At 63.7% G+C, this 20,430-nt stretch overlaps 2 protein-coding genes across 3 annotated transcripts in view; one reads left to right on the plus strand and one right to left on the minus strand.

The window, feature by feature from the left end:
• Positions 1-13,691, plus strand: part of GSE1 (Gse1 coiled-coil protein) — a 91,299-nt gene extending 77,608 nt beyond the window's left edge. Inside the window, exons 4-17 of one of the 2 annotated variants that reach the window (XM_086758059.1) lie at positions 2,348-2,547; positions 3,912-4,093; positions 4,252-4,449; positions 4,684-4,875; positions 4,988-5,310; positions 5,698-6,022; positions 7,300-7,880; positions 8,486-8,598; positions 8,915-9,185; positions 9,316-9,438; positions 9,568-9,942; positions 10,357-10,641; positions 11,018-11,121; positions 12,961-13,691. In XM_086758059.1, coding sequence (XP_086614185.1) covers positions 2,348-2,547; positions 3,912-4,093; positions 4,252-4,449; positions 4,684-4,875; positions 4,988-5,310; positions 5,698-6,022; positions 7,300-7,880; positions 8,486-8,598; positions 8,915-9,185; positions 9,316-9,438; positions 9,568-9,942; positions 10,357-10,641; positions 11,018-11,121; positions 12,961-13,095 — 3,407 coding nt within the window. In that variant the 3' untranslated portion in view covers positions 13,096-13,691. The remainder of the gene's footprint in view (positions 1-2,347; positions 2,548-3,911; positions 4,094-4,251; positions 4,450-4,683; positions 4,876-4,987; positions 5,311-5,697; positions 6,023-7,299; positions 7,881-8,485; positions 8,599-8,914; positions 9,186-9,315; positions 9,439-9,567; positions 9,943-10,356; positions 10,642-11,017; positions 11,122-12,960) is intronic. The other variant, XM_086758060.1, reaches the window with a different exon arrangement.
• Positions 13,692-15,942: 2,251 nt separating this feature from the next.
• GINS2 (GINS complex subunit 2) lies at positions 15,943-19,875 on the minus strand. Its single transcript, XM_086758134.1, has 5 exons — positions 19,742-19,875; positions 18,787-18,901; positions 18,191-18,290; positions 17,031-17,157; positions 15,943-16,664 (listed from the first exon to the last, which is right to left on the minus strand). Exons 1-5 carry the CDS (start codon positions 19,829-19,831, stop codon positions 16,539-16,541), a joined length of 558 nt encoding a protein of 185 aa, XP_086614260.1. The 5' UTR covers positions 19,832-19,875; the 3' UTR covers positions 15,943-16,538.
• Between the last annotated feature and the right edge of the window lie 555 nt (positions 19,876-20,430).

The following is a 20,430-nucleotide window of genomic DNA, read 5'->3' on the forward strand; positions in this document are numbered from 1 at the left end:
TTCAACCGGTGGGTGCTCCCCGTTGGGTGGTTGCCCACCACCCGGGCACTTTGGTGTCTGAGGAGGACCCCTGACCCTTTGCAAGATGGTTTTTTTGCAAGACCCTTTTTGGAAGACCCCTTGTGCCAGGCTCTTTTTGGAAGATCCTTTTTGCAAGGACCATCTTCAAGACCCCTCCTCACCGGTCACAAAATGCCCCGGCGCGGCCGTGACCCGAGGAAGCACGTGGGGACGCCGGGTCGCCGTGGCGCCGAGGGGACCAGGTCTCGGTGATGCTTCGGCCTCGCTGGGAGCTCCTGGCTCTCCCCAGCTGCCTCCTCCAGAGCCCGTCCGCTTCCTTCGGGGCGGTTGGTTGGATTTGGGGGATTATTTCACTTTTCTCCTTCCCCCCCCGCCGCCCCACTCGGCCCATCCGAAGGGTTGTCAGCGAGTTTGGCATTGATTTTGTGGCACTGGAGAGAAGGAGCTGCGTTCCCTTCGGATTTCCCCTAATTACTGCTCAGTTTGTTCACAAAAAAAAACCCCTCTCCTTGCCCATCGGGTGCCAGAAGTGGCTCATCCCAGAGGATTTTAATAGGAGTGGGTTTGGATCGTGCTGGGAAGGGGGTTTCTCTCCACGCCGGGGAAATGAAGCTCTTTGCCCTCAAATCCTCACCCCACTTCCCATGACAGGAGCTGCTCCGCTGTGGCACGTACAGCCGGTGGCTTTTTGCCGCCTTTACGGACCGGTGACGGCCTCGCTGCCGCGGTGGCTGTACCACAGCCGGGGGCTCCGTGGGGATATCCCGCTCCCCGCCAGCATCCCTGTCCATGGGCGCTCATCCCGACCGCCTCCATCCCAGCAAAACCCCGAGAAGCCGCCAAAGCTATTGGCGTGGCCGGGGCCTCCTGCGTCCCGTCCTGCCCCCGGCTGTCTGCAGGGTGGGTTTGATTCCCCCCCTGCCCTTCTTTTCTTTTTTTTTTTGTCCCCCCTCCCTGCCTCCTCCTTCAGGGTCTCAGCTGTTAATTACATTTGCCTGTCAGCCTGGGCTGCTAATCTGCTATCGCCGAGCGGGAAGCGGGGAGGTCAGAAAACAAAGGTGACACCATCACACTGTGCCTCTTGTCATCTCCAATCCAGATTAGTTTCATTGACTAACTCCTGGCTGAATACCACCAGTTAATTATAACGATCACAAACCCTCCCGTTTAAAGCCACACAGCGAGAATTAAGGTTCTGAAGTAAGACTTTAGCTTCATTAATTGCCGGGCTCATTGTGATGGTATTGATTGCTAACGCTATCGCGTGGTGAGTAATGGCTTCCCAGCTCAGAGGGGATTAGGCTGCTAATTGTTGTTGGCCTCGCGCTGACAAGATAGACTTCAGTGGGTGTCAGATCCGCCGTGGCCGCCTCCTTTGTGGCGGGCAGCCTTTCTCCTTCCCCGGGCCTGGCCGCTCTCGACATGAAAGCGATTCGGAGCGACGCTTGGCCTCTCTGCTCCGGCGAGCGTCCTTCGCGCTGACGGGGGGATGCTCCTGCTTCCCTATGGGAAAGGGCAAGGAGGGAGGCGAGGCTGCTCTCGGTCCCGGGCTGGGAGCATCGGCCCCTCTCGGCTGGCGTCCTGCGGTGACCACGGGCGCACGGTCCCTGCTGGCTTTTCAGAAACCTTCCGTTGGCCCAGGCTCCGGGCTGGTGGGAGCAGGGTTTTGGTGGGGGGCTGGAGCCCCCCAAGCTGCCCAGCTGGGTTTGAGGAGCGGGCGATGTGCAGACGTCAGGCACCGTGCCCCCTCCTTAACGTTAAATTTGTATTTCTGCTCCGGCTCTGTTCCTCTACCCCCATCGCACTCGCCGCTTTTAATTCCATTTTTATTTTTCCCTTGGAAATATCGCCGGCATCCCCGGAGCGGGAATGATTTAAAATACAGATGTATGATGCAAACCAAGCCAAAGCCTTGTCCAGGGGTTACGGGGAGCAACTCCTTCATCCCGGCGTCTCCCAGCGCCCCGGCTCGCACGCGGTGACTTTTGGGGTCAGCTCAAGGAGTCTGCGGGGTTCGGCTGGAGACGCTGCGGCCGCCCGGGGTTTGGCACCGCCACGCTGTGTCTCGCGCCAGGGCACAGGCCCCACCGTGTGGGGCAGAGCCTTTCAGACCTGAAGGATGGGGCTCCCCGGGACCCCCTGGGATGGCAATGTGGGGGTCCAGCCTGGGGAGCTGGGGGGGGTGCCGACCGCCCCGCGTTCATCCCCGCGCCCCATCGCTGGTCCCTGCGGCGGGGCACCCCACCGGGGATGGCTCCAGCTCGTTCGGAGGGCGGATTCAGCCTTTTTTTCCCTCACTTATTTGTGTTTTTTAATTTCATTTCAGGGTCTTCGATAAGCAGCGAGTCGTCCCCGGTCTCCTCGCCGGCCACCAACCACAGCTCCCCCGCCAGCACGCCCAAGCGCGGCCCCATGGGCCCCATCATCGTGCCCCCGGGGGGGCACAGCGTGCCCAGCACGCCGCCCGTCGTCACCATCGCCCCCACGAAGACCGTCAACGGGGTCTGGAGGAGCGAGGGCAGACAGGTACGGCTGTGTTTTTGGGGCGGGGGGTTGCTCCGACCCCCACAGAGGATGGATGGCGTGGGATGCCGATCGTGCCGACCGCGTTCCCCGGTGTCCCCATGGGGCTGCCCCTCGTTTTGTCCCCTCTCCTCCCCTCCGTCGCCCGGCTGCCATCGTCCCCGGGCTGCCATCATCCGGAGGGGAGCGCGAGGAAGAAGTGGGAAGGGGAGGGGAGCAGCTAATTAAGAAGCATCGTTAGTGGTTCTCCTCTCCTCCACACGCTACAAGCAGATTCCCCGGGGGATTATGCCACTTGGAAAGACTAATTAAACCACAAAGCGGAGAGGCGATGGGAGGGGATGAGAAACGCTGAGGGTCGGTGGGGGGGGGGGCGGCGAGAAAAATAAATTGAACGGCGATCCCCCGGCTGCTCGGAGGGGCGCGTGGGGTGTCCGGGTGCTCCCCACCCCGCCGCCGCCTCCTCCCCACGGCACGGGGGTTTAACCGAGCGTGGGTTATTGTCTGGCAGAGCCGCGCGCGCAGCGTGACGCCCCGAGACGGGGAGGTAATTAGAGCAGAGCCTGGCACGCACAATAAGCCGTAATGCAGGCGGCGGAGGCGGTGGGAAGGCGGGGGGGACGCCCTTTGTGCCGGCCACGGTGACCTTGGGACCGTCCCCGACGGCTGGGGACCTGCGTCCTGCCCTGGAGGGTCTGGGGACTGGGACGGGATGGGGAGAGGGTGCACAGCGTTGCCGGGGGGGGCTGCCGCCATCCTCCTCGTCTAGCAGCTAAACGGAGAAGGTGCAATGAAAAAAAAATCAGTTTTAAACCCAACTTTGCCTTGCTGCCAGGCTCCGCGGGGTCCCCTGTCACCCCAGGGGGTCCCCTCTTGCCGGGGGGGGGTCCCTCCAAGCCGGTGTGGGCGTGAGGAGGGAGTGATCTTCCTCCCGGCGCCAGGGATGGGGGGGGGAATGTGGGGCTGACCCCCGGTTTATGGCTGCTATCAAAGGGCCTGCTGGGTTTCCCCCGGCCGTGTCTGTGTCCTCCCTGGGTGGTAAATAGCCCTGGAGAACAAAGCGGCCCGTAAATCTCCAGGCAGGTAACGTGTGTCCCGCCGTGGCACCCCCCTCTCCCGCCGGTGCCCCCCCCCCGGTGTAGCCCCCTTGCACCCCTCCAGCCCGGGTGAAGGAGGATGCTCGGGTGGCTGCGTCCTCCCCCGGGTACCGTCCTCCCCCGGGTACCATCCTCCCCCGGGACCCCGCAGGCGCGCTGGGGACCCGCTGAGGGTCTTGGGGTGGGAAGAACGGCAGGGACCCCCTCCGGGTGCTTTGCGGGGTCCCTGTGGTCCCCTAACGCCCGGCTCGGCGTTTCTTTGCCTTCCAGCAAGAAGCAGGGTCGCGAGGCAGCAGCAGCGGCGGCGGCCGCGAGCGCCTCATCTCAGAGCCCCCCCTCGCGCAGGAGAAAGCGGGGGGTCCCACGGTGCCCTCCCACCTCCTGGGGACACCCTACTCCTTCGGGCTGCCCCCCAGCTCTGTGGTCCAGGACTCCCGCTTCCCGCCTCTCAAGTGAGTCCGGCAGCGATGGACGCGGGGAGGGGAACGGGTTGCAGGATGCAGGCGTCCCACCGAGCATCCTGGGGGGGGTGACGTCTCCCCAGAGGGGGTGACATCTCCCCAGGGGGACAGAGCAGGATGGTGACCATCTCCCTGCTCCCCCCTCCAAGCCTGCAGCGGCCGGTCCACCACGTGGTGCCTCCCAGCGCCGTCACCGAGGATTACCTGCGCAGCTTCCGTCCCTACCACACCGCCGAGGAGCTCCGCATGTCCTCCCTGCCGCCCCTCGGCCTGGACCCGGCCGCCGCCGCTGCTTACTACCACCCCAGCTACCTGACGCATCACCCCTTCCCGCACCCCGCTTTCAGGTGGGCATCGCCCAGCCCGCGTCCCCGGGGGGATGCCGGTGGCCGGAGGACGAGCCTCGGGCTCTGGGGGGGGATGGGAGCCTGATCCGGGGAGGGCATTTTGGGGCTCTCCAAGCCCCTCTCCCAGCAGAAAGCAGCCCCAATCCAGCCTGGGATTGCTCCCAGGGGTGGAATTGGGGTGGGTTTTGGGTTTTTTTCGCCCCTCCCCTAACCGGCACATCCCCGTCTCCCCAGGATGGACGAGTCGTACTGCCTGTCGGCGCTGCGGTCCCCCTTCTACCCGCTGCCGGCGCCGGGCTCGCTGCCGCCCCTGCACCCCTCGGCCATGCACCTGCACCTCTCGGGGGTCCGGTACCCCCCCGAGCTCTCGCACTCCTCCCTCTCCGCCCTGCAGACCGAGCGCATCTCCAGCCTCGCTGCCGAGAGGTACGATGGTGGGTGGACCGCGGTGGCGGTGGGGGACGGAGAAGGCACCCCAGGGGATGCGAACGGGCATCTGGGGGTGGTTTGGGGTTTTTATTTTGGGCTCTCTTTGCAGGCTGCAAATGGACGAGGAGCTGCGGCAGAGGGAGCGGGAGCGCGAGCGGGAGCGGGAGAAGGAGCGGGAACGAGAAGCCGACCGGGAGCGGGAGAAAGAGCGCGAACGGGAGCGGGAACGTGAGAAGGAGCTGGAACGAGAGCGGGAAAAGGAACGGGAACGGGAGCTGGAGAGGCAGCGGGAGCGCGCCCGCGAGAAGGAGCTGAGCATGGTGAAAGCCATGGAGGGACCCTTCCTCCCCGTGGCCGAGCTGCACGGGCTGCGGGGGCACCCGCTCGAGGAGCGGGGCAAGCTGACGGAGCCGCTGGCGCCCAGCAGGCCAGGTAACGTCCCCGCGGGTGACACTGGGGGGGCGCAGCTCGCCGCTGTCCCCTTTCCCCTTCCAGATGGCAAAGCCGAGGGCGTCGGTGGCCCCGGGAGGTGGCTGGGGACGGGCTTTGCCAAAAGCCCAGCTGCCGCGGCTCCCGGACAGGCGACGCGGCGCCCGTGCCATCTGACTCGGTCCAGGGCGGCAGCGCGCCCAGTGCCACCGCATGCCTGGCAGCTGGGCCTGCAGCGAGCGGGCGGGGGGAAGCGCCGGGCTCTGGGTGCCTGCCGCCCGCAGGGATGCTCGGGGTGGGGGCCGCTGCACCCCACAAAATACGCCAGTAGCCAACGGTGGTCGCGGGTAGCCCCCCTCTTTCTGTGCCCTGACCTCCTTGCCACCCCAGAGAAACTGAAGGACTCGGTGCTGCCGACGCCGAAGCCCATCCAGCACCCGCTGCACCAGCCGCCGGCCTCCCACCACCCCGTGCCCAGCCTCATCCCCAACCACAACGTGTTCCCGCTGCCGGGGAGCAGCGCGGCCACGGCGCTGCTCATCCATCGCACCAACGAGGAGGAGAAGTGGCTGGCCCGGCAGCGCCGGCTGCGCCAGGAGAAGGAAGATCGGCAATCCCAAGTCTCGGAGTTTCGGCAACAAGTGCTGGAGCAGCACCTGGACATGGGGCGCGTCCCGAGCCAGCCGGAGCCGGAGCACCGGCCCGAGCACCCCAGGTAGGGATGCCGCCAGCCCCTCTCCAGGGATGGAGCTTCCCCCAAAACCTCATCGCGGTTTCCCACCTCGCTGCCATCCCTGCTGTCGTATCGATAGGATTTTCCCCCGTCGCCCCGCAGCTCTGCGCCCCCCGTTAGGCAGCCGGCATCCTGTAGCCGTGACCGTCCCCGCGAGCAGAAGCCGCCGCGCTCGGCCGGCGCCAGCAGGTCCCCGTCGTGCGGTGCCAGCCAGGCCGGCTGCGTTGGCAGCGCCGGGCCTCGCCGCTGCCCGACATCTGCGCGGCGGCAGGCGACGAGCCCGGGAGGTGGCCGTGGGCCAGCGGCCGGCGGCCAGGTGCTGCCCAGGCACCCGGCGCAGCTCATGGCAGCTCCCCGCCGTGCGGCGGAGCCAGGCGGTGGGATGCCCTGTTTTTGGGGGGGGCACCAGCCCCGAATCCGGGTGGTTTGGGGATGCAGAGGAGCGTGATTGACAGGGCCTTGCTCTCTCCCATTGCTGAGTGCTTAAGCAGCGCGGGTTCATCCAGCCCGCTCTGCCGCCAGCTCCCTTTGTTATTTTTGGGGATCCGAGGGATTAGACCGGCTCAGCGAGGATAATAAGGAACGCGGATCGCCAGGCGGCACAAAGGCGAGTGCCCGCCGCAGCCTCCCTTCCCCGACCGCTCCTCCCGCCCCGAACCAGACAGGAGAGAGCGAGGTCACCCTGAAAACACCTGCAGCCGGGGAATATTCCGTCCTCATCCTCATCCCGGGGCTGCCCCCATCCAGCGGGGAGGGAGAGGGACCGATCCCCGGCGGGGCGGGCGATGCGTGCCGCCGGCGGTGCCACGGCGCCGGGGCGGAGGATGACGGCGCTGAGCTTGAACTCGCTGCTCTGTGCACGGAGGTCCGGGGCGCCGGAGCGGAAAAGCGTTAAACGCGCAGCTTGGGCGCATTAAATATTTATCCTGCTAACGGGCTGGCTCCGTCCCCGGCTGCCGGAGAAGGGTTGCACCCAGGAGAGCAGGGCTGTGCCAGGACCGGTGGTTGGCTCCTGTATCCCCATGGGGGGCAGCCGGAGGGGGCGAGGGTCCCAGGGATGCTGCCATGTGCCCAACGCCCTCGGGAGCAACCCTAACTCAGGGCGGTGGCACAGGAGGGGACGAGCGTGGCAGCCTCACGTGCGCAAACCCGTCCAGGCGGCCCTAACCGGCGCGGTTCTCCCCCAAAAGGCATCCCGGTGCCGAGGTGCAGCTGGCTTTCCGGCCTCTCACCTCTCCGGTCCTCTCCTCTCCCCGCAGGTCGGGATCGAGCCGCCACGAGCCGAGCAGCCGGGAGCCGGGGCAGCACTTTGGCGGGCCCCCACCGCTCATCTCCCCCAAACCCCAGCACCACCCCGTCACCACGTCCCTCTGGAACCCCGTCTCGCTGATGGAGAGTCCCCCCGAGCCCGCCCGGCGCCTCCCCGAACCCCACGCCCTCCACAGCCACGCGGCCCCCTTCGAGCCCGCCCGTCAAGGCATCCCGCTGGTGAAGGTGGAGAGGGTCTTCTGCCCCGAAAAGCTGGAGGAGGGGGCGAGGAAAAGGGATGCTCTGGAGAAATATCCCCCGGGACGGGAGCCTGGCGCCCCAGATCATGGAGGCTTCACCCACGCCCCCTTCCTAGCCGAGCTGGAGAAATCCACCCAGAGCATCCTGAGCCAGCAAAGACCCCCGGCCGCCCCCTTCGCCGAAGCAGCCAAGCCCAGTTCACCCTACCGGCCCCCCCCGCCCCGCGCCCAGGACCCCATGTACATCTACGATGAGTTCGTGCAGCAGCACCGGCGGCTGATCAGCAAACTCGACCTGGAGGAGCGCCGGCGGCGAGAGGCCCGCGAGAAAGGTGAGGTGCTGGGCTTGCCCCGCGCCAGGACCCCCATCACCATCACCGGGACTGGGACAAGGACCGGGTGGTGGTGGGATCGGATCGGCTGGCGGGTCTCCCCTGGGATGCCGGCAGCCCCCGATGCGAACGCTGCCACAAGCCGAGCGGCTCGGTAAATCCTCCTTTCTCTGGACGCACCCAATTAATAAATGATGAACGGAGGCTAATAAGCAGGCTTTAAATATTAATGGGACCGTGCGAGCGGGGATAAGAGCAGCGGCGAGGATGAGATGGAGTGCTTGAGGTGGGGGACTCAGCCGCAGCCTCCCCCCGGGCTGTGCCCCCTTAACCTGTCCCAAGGCGCTGCTGAGCGGGGACGCAGGCGTGGGCGGTGCCCTCCAGGGTCCCACAGCTGGTGGAGCGGGGGGACAGGGCTCCCCCTGCCCCGTTGGGATCCAAACTGGACCCCCACCGCTCCCCCTCAGCATCCCGCCTCGCTGCACTCCTGTCCCCAGAGGGTCCCCGGGGTCCCCAGGGTCCCAGCAGATTCCCCAGGGTCCCAGCAGGTCCCTGCAGGGTCCCCACGGTCTCCCCAGTCTCACCCAGCCCCTCCCCGTCCCCAGGTTACTACTACGACCTGGACGACTCCTGCGACGACAGCGACGAGGAGGAGGTGCGGGCCCATCTCCGCTGCGTGGCCGAGCAGCCCCCGCTGAAGCTGGACACATCCTCCGAGGTACAGCTGGCACGCCGTGTCCCGTGTCGCCTGTGTCCCCTGTCCCTGGGGGGAGCAGCATGAGGGCGGGGATGGAGCCAGGGATGAGGATGAGGATGGAGATGGAGCTGAGGATGGGGATGGAGATGGGGATGAGGATGGAGATGAGGGTGGGGATGGGGACAATGATGGAGATGAGGATGGGGATCGAGATGGGGACGAGGATGGGGATGGAGACAGGGACGAGCACGATGATGGAGATGAGGATGGGGATGGGGATAGGGATGGGGACCGGTCCGGGGGTGACCCTGCTCTGCTCTCCCCCTTGGCGTCCCAGAAGCTGGAGTTCCTGCAGCTCTTCGGCCTCACCACGCAGCAGCAGAAGGAGGAATTGCTGAGCCAGAAACGACGCAAACGCCGGCGGATGCTGCGGGAGAGGAGCCCCTCGCCGCCGACGGTGCAGAACAAGCGCCGCACGCCCTCCCCGCGCCTCCCGCTCTCCACCCGCTACAGCCCTGACGAGATGAACAACAGCCCCAACTTCGAGGAGAAGAAGCGCTTCCTCACCATCTTCAACCTCACGCACATCAGCGCCGAGAAGAGGAAAGGTAACAGCTATGCCCCGCGCATGATCGGGGCCGGTCCCCGCCCCCGGCCCTGGTTCGGGGGGTGCCGTGGAGGGGTCCCGCCTGGGGCCGTGAGCTTGCTCTGCTGAGCAGAGGCTACACTAAACCTCAGCTTCCCATGCCGCAGACAAGGAGAAGCTGGTGGAGATGCTCCAGGCCATGAAGCAGAAGACCACGCCGGCCGCCGTGGTGGTGAAGAGCTCCCCGCGGGACAGCCCCAGCGGCCCCAGCGCCGGTAAACACCCCCGCTCCTTCCCTGGCTCTCGGCTGGCCGGGATCATCCCCTGCCTGGCGGGATGAGCTTCGCCTTGCCGGGGCCGCGGAGCCCCGCCAGTGGCTGACCCTGCTCCTCCTCTGCCCAAAGAGCCGCTGCCGGTGCCGCCGCTCCTGCTGGATCCCGATAAACCCGTGGGCATCGCCGTCTCCGTGCCGGAGGTGCAGAAGCTGGCGGAACCCGGCCGGTTAGACCAGCTGAGACCCCAGGAGCTACCGAGGGCCAAGGATTCGGCCGCTGCGCCGGCGGAGAAGCCTCGGCTGAGCGACGGGCATCCCGGGAAGAAGGCCCTGAGCATCCTCAGCTACGTCAGGGGTCCCCTCCCCAAGGACATCCCGGTGCCGCTGTCCCACAGCATGAACGGCAAGAGCAAGCCCTGGGAGCCCTTCATCGCTGAGGAGTTTGCCCACCAGTTCCATGAGTCGGTGCTCCAGTCCACCCAGAAGGCGTTGCAGAAGCACAAAGGTAACGGCAGGGATGCGGCGCGCTGGCTGGGTACCACCGGGGTGGCACCTCTGAGGGGTGGGAGACCCCCCTTGGCACCGCCGAGGGCACAAAATCCACCGGCAGCCTCGCTGCTGGAGCGTCCCAGGAGGTCATCAGGGAAGATAAGCACAAGGCACTGGGATAATTCGGCTCCATGCCCCCCAAACTTATTAATGAGTGGGGAAAATAAAGTTAAACAGCACGCGGGGTGGGGAGGGCGATGAAAACCCACCGAAAATGCTGCAACCCACCAAAAAGGGCCTGGGTGGGAGGAAATCAATACCACGAGGGGGGCATTTTTCTGGATGTAGCCTTGGGGAGGGCAGCGGTGGGGCGGGGAGCGGGCGGGGGGACGCGGGGAGCGGGCAGGGGGATGACGCTGGGTGCCCGCAGCGGGGACGGCGGCGCTGACGGCGGAGCAGAACCACAAGCTCGACGCCTCCATCCACTACAACATCCCCGAGCTGCAGGCGTCCAGCCGCCTGGCCCCCCCCTCCCACAACGGCACAGCCGAGGGGCCGCTGCCCCACCGGCCGCTGCCCCCGCTGCCCAGAGACTCGGCCTCCGAAGAAGAGGAGGAAGAGGAGGAGGAGGAGGAAGAAGAGGAGGAGGAGTACCCCAGGCCCAAGTGGCAAGGGATCGAGGCGATTTTTGAAGCTTACCAGGAACATATAGAAGGTAAGCGATGTGGGTGGGGGCAAAACCCTGGCTTTGTGCCTCAGTTTCCCCTGGGTGAAACCACTCCGTGCCCTGACCAAGCACCTCTGGTTCTGGGATGGGCTGGGGAAGCACTGGTGGCTCCCTGGCACTGCCAGGAGCAGCACGAAAGCTGGTAAAAATGGATGTACACGTGAAGAATTCCTACATTCACGGCTGCCCAGGGGGACCTGGAGGTTCCTGGCCGGCAGCGCAGGGGCTGGGGATGCTCTGGGATGCCGGAGGCGTCACTGCCGGCTGGGCAGGGCCTCGCGCGGGGTTGGCGTCCTCCACGCGACGCCGTGCAGGGAGCCGGAGGAGCTGACGCTCACCCCTCCGTCCCCTTTGGGCCTTGCAGAACAAAACCTGGAGCGCCAAGTGCTGCAGAGCCAGTGCCGGCGGCTGGAGGCCCAGCACTACAGCCTGAGCCTGACGGCGGAGCAGCTTTCGCACAGCATGGCGGTGAGCGGCACCGGGGCGGCCGCTGCGGGGCACCCCGTCCTCCCGTCGCGCACCCGTCCACCTGCGGAGCACCCATCCCCTGCTGTTCCCCATCCCAGCACTGCCCCATCCTCCTGCAGCCCCCCAGTTCCCTGCCGTTCCCCATCCCAGCCCTGTCCCATCCTGCAGCCCCCAGTTCCCTGCCATTCCCCATCCCAGCCCTGTCCCATCCTGCAGCCCCCAGTTCCCTGCCGTTCCCATCCCAGCCCTGTCCCATCCTGCAGCCCCCAGTTCCCTGCCGTTCCCCATCCCAGTGCTGCCCCATCCTGCAGCCCCCAGTTCCCTGCCGTTCCCCATCCCAGCCCTGTCCCATCCTGCAGCCCCCAGTTCCCTGCCGTTCCCCATCCCAGCACTGCCCCATCCTGCAGCCCCCAGTTCCCTGCCATTCCCCATCCCAGCCCTGCCCCATCCTGCAGCCCCCAGTTCCCTGCCGTTCCCCATCCCAGCCCTGTCCCATCCTGCAGCCCCCAGTTCCCTGCCGTTCCCCATCCCAGCCCTGCCCCATCCTGCAGCCCCCAGTTCCCTGCCATTCCCCATCCCAGTGCTGCCCCATCCTCCTGCAGCCCCCAGTTCCCTGCCGTTCCCCATCCCAGCACTGCCCCATCCTGCAGCCCCCAGTTCCCTGCCGTTCCCCATCCCAGCCCTGTCCCATCCTGCAGCCCCCAGTTCCCTGCCATTCCCCATCCCAGCCCTGCCCCATCCTGCAGCCCCCAGTTCCCTGCCATTCCCCATCCCAGCCCTGTCCCATCCTGCAGCCCCCAGTTCCCTGCCGTTCCCCATCCCAGCCCTGTCCCATCCTGCAGCCCCCAGTTCCCTGCCGTTCCCCATCCCAGCCCTGTCCCATCCTGCAGCCCCCAGTTCCCTGCCGTACCCCATCCCAGCCCTGTCCCATCCTGCAGCCCCCAGTTCCCTGCCGTTCCCCATCCCAGTGCTGCCCCATCCTCCTGCAGCCCCCAGTTCCCTGCCGTACCCCATCCCAGCCCTGTCCCATCCTGCAGCCCCCCAGTTCCCTGCCGTTCCCATCCCAGCCCTGTCCCATCCTGCAGCCCCCAGTTCCCTGCCGTTCCCCATCCCAGCCCTGTCCCATCCTGCCGCCCCCAGTTCCCTGCCGTTCCCATCCCAGCCCTGTCCCATCCTGCAGCCCCCAGTTCCCTGCCGTTCCCCATCCCAGCCCTGTCCCATCCTGCAGCCCCCAGTTCCCTGCCGTTCCCCATCCCAGCCCTGTCCCATCCTGCAGCCCCCAGTTCCCTGCCGTTCCCCATCCCAGCCCTGTCCCATCCTGCAGCCCCCAGTTCCCTGCCGTTCCCATCCCAGCCCTGTCCCATCCTGCAGCCCCCAGTTCCCTGCCGTTCCCCATCCCAGCCCTGTCCCATCCTGCCGCCCCCAGTTCCCTGCCGTTCCCATCCCAGCCCTGTCCCATCCTGCAGCCCCCAGTTCCCTGCCGTTCCCCATCCCAGCCCTGTCCCATCCTGCAGCCCCCAGTTCCCTGCCGTTCCCCATCCCAGCCCTGTCCCATCCTGCAGCCCCCAGTTCCCTGCCGTTCCCCATCCCAGCCCTGCCCCATCCTGCAGCCCCCAGTTCCCTGCCATTCCCCATCCCAGCCCTGTCCCATCCTGCAGCCCCCAGTTCCCTGCCGTTCCCCATCCCAGCCCTGTCCCATCCTGCAGCCCCCAGTTCCCTGCCGTTCCCCATCCAAGCTCTGCCCCCGCAACGCCCCACATCTCCCGCGGGACACCCGGACGAGGCCGGCGGCGCCGTCCCGGAGGTTTCCTGCCCTGATTCCCTGTTCTCCCCTGGCAGGAGCTGAGGACGCAGAAGCAGAAGATGGTGTCGGAGCGCGAGCGCCTGCAAGCCGAGCTGGATCACCTGCGGAAGTGCCTTGCCTTGCCTGCGATGCAGTGGTCTAGGGGTTATTTCAAGGGGTATCCCAGGTGACGCTCCTTGGGCTAGGCCGAACACATAGTCTAGAAATAATAATCTATTTTATTACCTTGAATATTTAATATTTTTCACTGGGAGGTTTGAAGCTAAAAAAAAAAAAAAATAAAATTTTAAAAAAAAAAAAAAAAAAAAAAGAGAAGAAAACCAAACGGAGAATGTGCCATGCATGAAGCAAAGGAGCACGCGGAGCCGGGAGCCCACCCGCCGGCCAGCGGCCCCCGTCCCGTCCCCTCCCGCGCCGCCGGCCCTCTGCGAGCAACCGCCAGCCCGGCTCGGGCTCTCCTCCCGGGGGACGGGGCGCCGCGGGCCCCCCCCTCCACCCGCCCACACTTTATAGCGCTCAGTTTTTGTTGGTTTTGTTTTTTTTTTTTTAAAAAAAAAAAAAATTACAATTGAAGACTCCGCGACAACACTAAGGCCGGAGGAGCCCCCGGGGCCGGGTGCGGGACAGCCGGCCAGCAGCGCCCGCCGAGCCCCCCCTCCCCAGTTCCCCGGCACTGGGAGCCCCCCCTCCACCCCCTCCACCCCAGCCCCGGGGCTTTCCACTGGAAATGCACTTCGCTATAAAACAATAAAGTCCATAAACTGGTTGCCGGTACCTTTTTTTGTTCCTGTTTGGCGGGGAAGGGGCGCGGGCGCGCGCCGGCAGTGGGCCCCGGCGGGGTTGCCTTGTCACAGCCCGGTGCCGTGGTTTTGCAATTTAAGTAAAAAAAAAAAAAAAAAAAAAGGTGCTTCAGCCTTGTACTGTGTATATATTAAAGAAAAAAGTTTTGTATGTTTTTATTTCTTTAATTATTGTTATAAAAAGCTTGCCTTTTTTTTTAATATGTTTCTGCTTTTTTTTTTTTTTTTTCTTTTTTCTCCCTTCTCCTTCCCTTCTCCCTCACCCTTTAAATGTTCTTTCTTTATCTGGCAAAAGTTTTAACTTGCTTTTAGTAGTTGTACTGCTGCTGGTCAGGACAGAAAAGATATTGAAGTGTTTGAAAAGACTTTTTTTTTTTAAAAAAAAACCAGGAAAAAATAACTAACTCCGCTTTTCCAGTGAGGCAGGCGCTGTCCCACCGCCAGTCCCTCGGGACCCCGGACCTGAGCCCCTCCACCGCCCTTTCCCTCCTGGTTTGTTTTTGTTTTTGTTGGTTTTTGGTTTGTTTTTTTTTTTTTACCCTTTTTCTTTGGTTTCTGGGTCTTTTTCTGGTCCAACCGGGCAGCTGTGGGTGTTGCGGCGCCAGGTGGTTTCTCAGCCTCGCGTGGGCTCCGTCTGCCGAATTAAAACCAGCGAGCAATTGCGCCGAGCGGGCAATTGGGGGGGGGAGGGATGACACGGGTGGCAGCGGGGTGTCCTCGTCCCCTCCCAAAAACACCCAGGCAATCAGAGCGGCGCTGAGGCAGCTCGGGCGAGGGGTCTGCAGCGTGGCACGACGCGGGCGAGCTCGTCCGGGCCCGCTGCCGGCAGCGCCGCGGGGAAGCGCGATGGCGGGGCGGCAGCTTGGGCCTTGGCGCCGTGCGGTGCCAGTCGTGGCCGCTTTCTAATCGTCCTGCGCTCCAGCGCCCTGAGGAAGCTGCTTTTTAAAAAAAGAAAATTAAATTATTTATTATTTTTTTTTTATTTTAAATTTGCCACGAGACAAGCTCACGCCTGCAGGAAAAGGTGACCTCTGCTTTCTGCTTTAAATTCCCTCGTTGCACTCGCAAAGAAAGCATTAAACCCCCCCCTCCCCCCCCAGGTCTCCCATTGGCTTCACAAAAAAAAAAAATTAAAAAAAAAAAGCTGTGCGAGATTAAAAAGCAAAACGCCCTTGTGACAGAAATTAGTTTAATCTTTTTTAAATCCCCGATTGCATCGCCAGCCTCTGGCCTAGCCGCTGCCAGCTCCGGGCTTCGCGATGAATTTTAACACGGCACAATACGCTTGCCGCGTTTTTTTTTTTTCTTCCCCTTCCCGTGCGCGGTGCTGGGGGCGCGAAGAAGCCGGGGGTGGAAAATCCTCGGTAATTTATCCCTCGCCGCCACGGCGAGGCCGTGGGCAGGAGCCTGGCAGGGACGTAGCCTGGCTTTGTAGCAGCTCCTGTACTGGTTTCCCCCCTCACCAGCCTGTAATCACGATTTTTGGAGCAGTTCCTCAGAATTCTTCCCCCCCCCCGGGGCCGCGGCGAGCGGTGGTGGTTGCACGTTCCCCCCCGCGCCGAATCGCTGGAGCAGCTGCGCCCAGAGCCTACGAGGAGGGGCCGGCGAGGCAGAGCCCGCTGGGGGCAGTTCGGATGCTGTGAAAGAAAACAAACAAACAGGAAAAAAAAAATCAAAAAAAAAAAAAGGAGAAAAAAAAAAAAATCCCTACACATGTTCTAAGTGTGCTTGTTTGAATTAATTGTAATGTAATATATTATTTGTTGAATGTAGTAATTAGGTATTTATGAATATATTGCTGTAATTTCTGAAAACATAAAAAATAATAATAACAATAATAATAAACTCTTCCACACCCACGGCAAAGGATTCTTTCTCCCCAGCTCCCAGCGCTCGCACCTCCTCCGAGCCCGCGGCCGGCGAGCGGGAGCCACGCGGGGAAGGGCGCCGCTGGCCGCTCGCCGCCCCTGGGTGCCGGCCGGCGTTTCCCCCTCGGCCGTAATAATCCCGTCTGCCGTCAAGGCCGGGCGAGGATGCTGCCCTCCTCCTCCTCCTCCTCCTCCTCCTCCTCCTCCTCGCCGTGCCGCAGGGGAGCGGGGCCGCAGCCGAAGGAGGAAGGCTGCGGGTTTTTCCGAGCCTTGTTTAACCCGCGGGTGCTTGACGCACAGCGTGCGATAAAACACAGGGATTAATTTAATGCCAGTCACTCAGCTGCTATTTTTTTTTTTTTCCCTCGAAATTTTATTTTTTTATACACACAGTTTCAGAGGTAAAAAATAAAAAAAGGCAAGACATCGGCTTTTACACGACAGCCTGGCTTTGGAGAGGGAAAGCCATTTTCTTTTGTCCTTCTCCACAGAGCAGATGGATCTGCTTCCCAGCTGAGCTCCCCAGCTGAGCAGCAGGCACCTCTCGCTGCCGGCACATCTTCCCCCTTCGCGAGGCTCTGAGAAAATTCACCGCGAAGCACCGCCTCGAAATTTCTCGCTTTCGAGCCAGCGTGCGGCCTGTGCTGCCCTCAGAAGTTCCCTCCATGAAGTACAGCCGCGCTCTCCAGGGCGGCCGACATCGTCGGACGGCAACGCGGCGCCGGCAAGCCGCCGCCTGCACCAGGCGCATCTCCCAACCCCGGGGAGAGGCCGACCTCCGCGCCATCCGCAGCGATTCCCGTCCGGCTCAGGAGGCCGCCTGCCTGCCCTCAGGACAGAGGGGCCTTGGATCCATCCAGACGAAGGCCCGGGGGCGAGGAGCTGAGCCCGCTGCCTTCCACCGCGCTCTCCCGGGCGGTTGGAGGGCTTGTCCTGGCTAATTCCTCAGAAATCCTGGGAGCGGGCGCTCTCGCCGGGCTGAAGGTTAGTCCGGAGCTTGTACATGTGATCTAAGGCTTGGGTGAGGAAAGTCCCGGTCGTGTTGATCTCCATCAGGGTTAAGTTATCCAGCTGAAAGAGAAAACAGCAGAATTTGGGGAGAGAGCCCTGTCGCAGCAGAGGAACTCAGACAGCAGCTCCGCGGCCCGCGCTCCTCCTTCGGCGACACCCCAAGGGACCGGCCCAGCTGCCAGCCCCGGTCAGGAGAAGCAGACGAGCCCCGAGAGCTCGCTATTTCCGTACCGCACGGGGAGCCGCCGCCGGCCCCTGCAGCCCGCTTTCAGCGGAGGGCTTCGGCTCCCAGCTGACGTACCCGCAGCCCAGGAAAAACGTGCCCCAACCAGCGCTTTCGCCAAGCGGCTCTCGTCAGCCAGCAGCCCGCGCGATCGCACGGCAGCTGGAACCCTCCCGGCGGCAAACATCGGCCCCGCGCCGCACCTTGGCGTGAGCCTCCTGCTGCCGGACGAAGCTGTCCGCAGACAGCCGCAGCTTGGCCAGCCGCGTGTCCCAGGTCTCCTTCACCAGCGTTCGGATCTCGTCGGCTTTGGGGACGTTGTCCGAGGCGCTAGAGGAGGAGAGGGAGAGAGCGGATCAGAAGAGGCCGCGAGGGACTCGTGCGTTGCGTCGCGGGCGTAAGCAACGCTGGCAGCTCTCCAGCCCTCTGAGGCGTCAGCACTTTGCCACAGAGGAAAAAAAAAAAAAATAATCTACGACTCAACGTTAAAATCCAGCCTGGTATCTGCGCTGCGGGGATTTTTGGGATGGTTTATTTACCCAGGAATGCTCAGCTCTGACTGGTTCTCACTTGAATCCTTCTGCTGTTTAACTGCCCAGCTGGTAGGACGCACACGGAGGGCCAGTAACCCCCCCAAAATCTCCGGCGGCCGGGGAGCTGAGGGGACTCGGCTGCCGTTAGAGCCCCGCTCTGCGCTCCCGTGGCCCTACCGGAGAGCGCTGAGTCGAGAGGACCGCGCGAGTCGTGCCGCATCCTCCCACTAAGGCAATTCAGCGCTGCCGTAAGCGCCTCGAGAGATCGGATCGATTCACAGGGCCAGAGCTGTGGGGGTTATTCCAGCGCGAGGGAAGGAGGAAAAGGCAGCGCTTCAACGGCCACCCTGCCGGCATCGAGGGCTTAAAGTCAGAAGAGTCCGCGCGGCGAGAAAAATACCAGCCAGCACATTTCACAAGTGAAATGCCTCAGCAGGCAGGCGTTCAGACTCGGAATATCCCCGGTCCCCTGCTTCTCAGGTCGAGGAGAGAGGAGCTTTCCTCCTGAAGGAGAGCCAAGGAAGGAGCCTGGAGGCTTTAGGCTGCTGAACAGATTGCAGCCGTGGAACGCGCCGCCGATCCTCGAGGCCTCTCCGCTCAGCTGCTGCTCAGTAAAGCGGCACAGCCCCAGTTATCAGGCTGCAGAACAAGCAATCCCCAAGTCACCACGAGAAAAGGGCTGCAGCGAGATCTTGGCAGGCTGCGAAACAAACCTCCGTCAACTCGCGCTTTCCCACCGCCCCCTGGGGCTGCTGCCAACGAAAGCTCGAAAAATCGTCTGTGCAAGCAGGTTCTTGGGCAGGAACTGTTACAATACATCTCCTACTTACTAGTTCAGCAGCAGCTTTGTGAGTTCCATGTAGTAGGGGCTGGGCATCGGAGTGAAGGTGTCCTCTTTACGCTCCTGGTCCCGGATTTCCTCCAGTTTTTCTAAAATACAACCGGGAAGGGTCAGGCTTTGCCAGATCCGCAACGCTCCAGGCACATTTTTACCCCCCAGGAAAAGGTTTCTGTAAGGGAGCACACGAGGGACATGAAAGCTGCGCGTAACAGGCCGTGCCGGGACGCTGGATCTACCCCAGTCTGATCCCCAAGCCAGCTGTCTGTCAGTGCCTTCACCCACTCGTGTTGTGAGCGGTTGTGCCCTCCAGTGAATAAAGCAGAAACGCTTGGTGCGGATCCCCGGGGATTCAATCCAAACCGTGGCTTCCCTCCTCACCAGAGGAGCAGAAGTGAAACACCTGACCTAACTGGGAAGATTACATCTCTGGTCAATATAAAGAATTCCAGTGGTGGAACAGAAGATCCTTCTCTCAGAGTTTGTTGAATTAAACTTCCCGCTAATGGTGAAAAACAGAGGGGTTTTGTTGTTTTTTTTTTTTTTTTTCCCCCTGCTGAAGCCCAGAGCCGAAGCCGCCATCCTTACCAACATCCATCCATTCCGGAGGAATCAGCCGACACTTCTGCCTCTGCTTCAGGTTAACGGCCAACCAGACAGGCACTTCCACCGGCAAGCCGGGGTTGAAAGGACCTAGATCTCCCTGGGCGAGGAATCGAAGGCGAGAGTAAGGCAGCAGAGAGGGCTAGGAGACGGCGGCGCTCGCCTGCTCATTTGGCCTCAGCCATCTCTAGGGAGCAGGAATTTCCAGGGGATTTGAAAAGCCTGAGCGAAACAGCTTCTGAATTTCCTCCTCTGCCTTCCCATAATTCTTCCTCTCAGAATTCTCCTCCCCTCCCTCGAGAAGCAATAACTAACACCGCCAGTGCATTTTCCATTTCAAAGCGCTCCACAGAAGTTACAGCCCGAAATTATGGCCATTCCGCGAACGCAGCCCCCTGGGCCCAGGCTGAGGCGCTTTGGGGGGCACGCGGCACCAGCGGCACGGGAGGTCCTGGCACCCGCTGGGGGCTCAGCACCCGGTCACCTTCCCCCCGGCCCTTGGGTGCCAGGGCGAAGGTGTCAGAGAGGTGGGGGACAGCACCGCCCCCTCCCAAACCTCCTCAGCGGGCCGCCCTGCCCCGCTCCGCTCTCTCCTCCCCACCTCAGCCCCTGCCCCCCAAGCGCTTGGCTCCCCCACCACACCAGCCCCCCCCATTCCCTCCAGCTCCTTCCCCTGCCCCCCAGCACCTCCCCCTGGTCCCAAACCCCTCAGCCCCCCTCCCGCAACACCCCCCCCAGCTCCTGCCCCTCAATCCCAATCCCAATCCCCCCTCCCTGCCCCTCAGCGCTGCCCGTACCCTTCCCAGCCCCTGTCCTCCCCCTCCCCAGGCTCTGCCCCCCCCCGCTCCTGACCCCCAAACCCTGTCCCCGAGCCCCCCAGGCCCCTGTCCCCAGCCCCCGCACCCCCCCCCGCGCCGGGCCTGTCCCCCGCCCCGCCGACCCCGATGAGATGGATCCGGTCGAGGCTGAAGTTGGGCACGATCGTCACCAGCTCCTTCTCGGCCAGGAACTCCGCCTCGGCCGGCTCCATGGCGGCGAGGAGGAGGAGGAGGAGGAGGAGGAGGCGGCAGCCCGGGCCGGCACCGAACCGGCACCAGAACCGGAACCGGAACCGGAACCGGGATCAGGCCCGCCGCGTGTCCGCCCTCCTCATTGGCTGCGCGGCGGTGAGGCCCCGCCCACAGCGTCCCGCTTCCCGCCGCCGGGAGCGTTTTCGCGGTCTCCGCGTAGGGGCGGGATCTGGAGTAGCTCGGAGCACGCCGATTGGTTTTTCACGGGCGACGCTGGCTGGCTATTGGTCACCGTGGCGCACTCCTTTCTGATTGGCCGCCCTACTAGCCCGCGCGGCCGGGCCCAGCGGGGGGCGGTCCGGGTCGGTGGCAGAGGGACCAATCCTGCTGCCCCTCGGGAGGCGCTCGGCCAATCAGCGCTCAGCACTTGTTGCCGGGGTGCCGCGGGGGCCGCAGCGCCCCCGCCCTCCCCGCTGGCGCCCCCTGGCGGGCGGGAGGAGCAGCGCCCCGCGGGGCCCTCTGTGGGCTCCCCGTGCCCGTGGGTGGGCGTCCCGGGGCGTCCCACCCCCCCTCCCCACCGCTCCGTCCGTGCTCTCATCTGTTCATCCGCGCCTTCACC

Source organism: Chlamydotis macqueenii, chromosome 13, assembly GCF_036417535.1.
Source record: "Chlamydotis macqueenii isolate bChlMac1 chromosome 13, bChlMac1.mat, whole genome shotgun sequence".
NCBI lineage: Eukaryota > Metazoa > Chordata > Aves > Otidiformes > Otididae > Chlamydotis > Chlamydotis macqueenii.

Excerpts from the sequence above, each read along its gene's own strand:
- GINS2 (XM_086758134.1), bottom strand. The coding sequence starts at position 19,831 with ATGGAGCCGGCCGAGGCGGAGTTCCTGGCCGAGAAGGAGCTGGTGACG. Across the intron at positions 18,291-18,786 it reads TCCGGAATGGATGGATGTTG|AAAAACTGGAGGAAATCCGG; the intron begins GTAAGGATGGCG and ends GTTGTATTTTAG. Across the intron at positions 17,158-18,190 it reads ACAAAGCTGCTGCTGAACTA|CGCCTCGGACAACGTCCCCA; the intron begins GTAAGTAGGAGA and ends CTCCTCCTCTAG.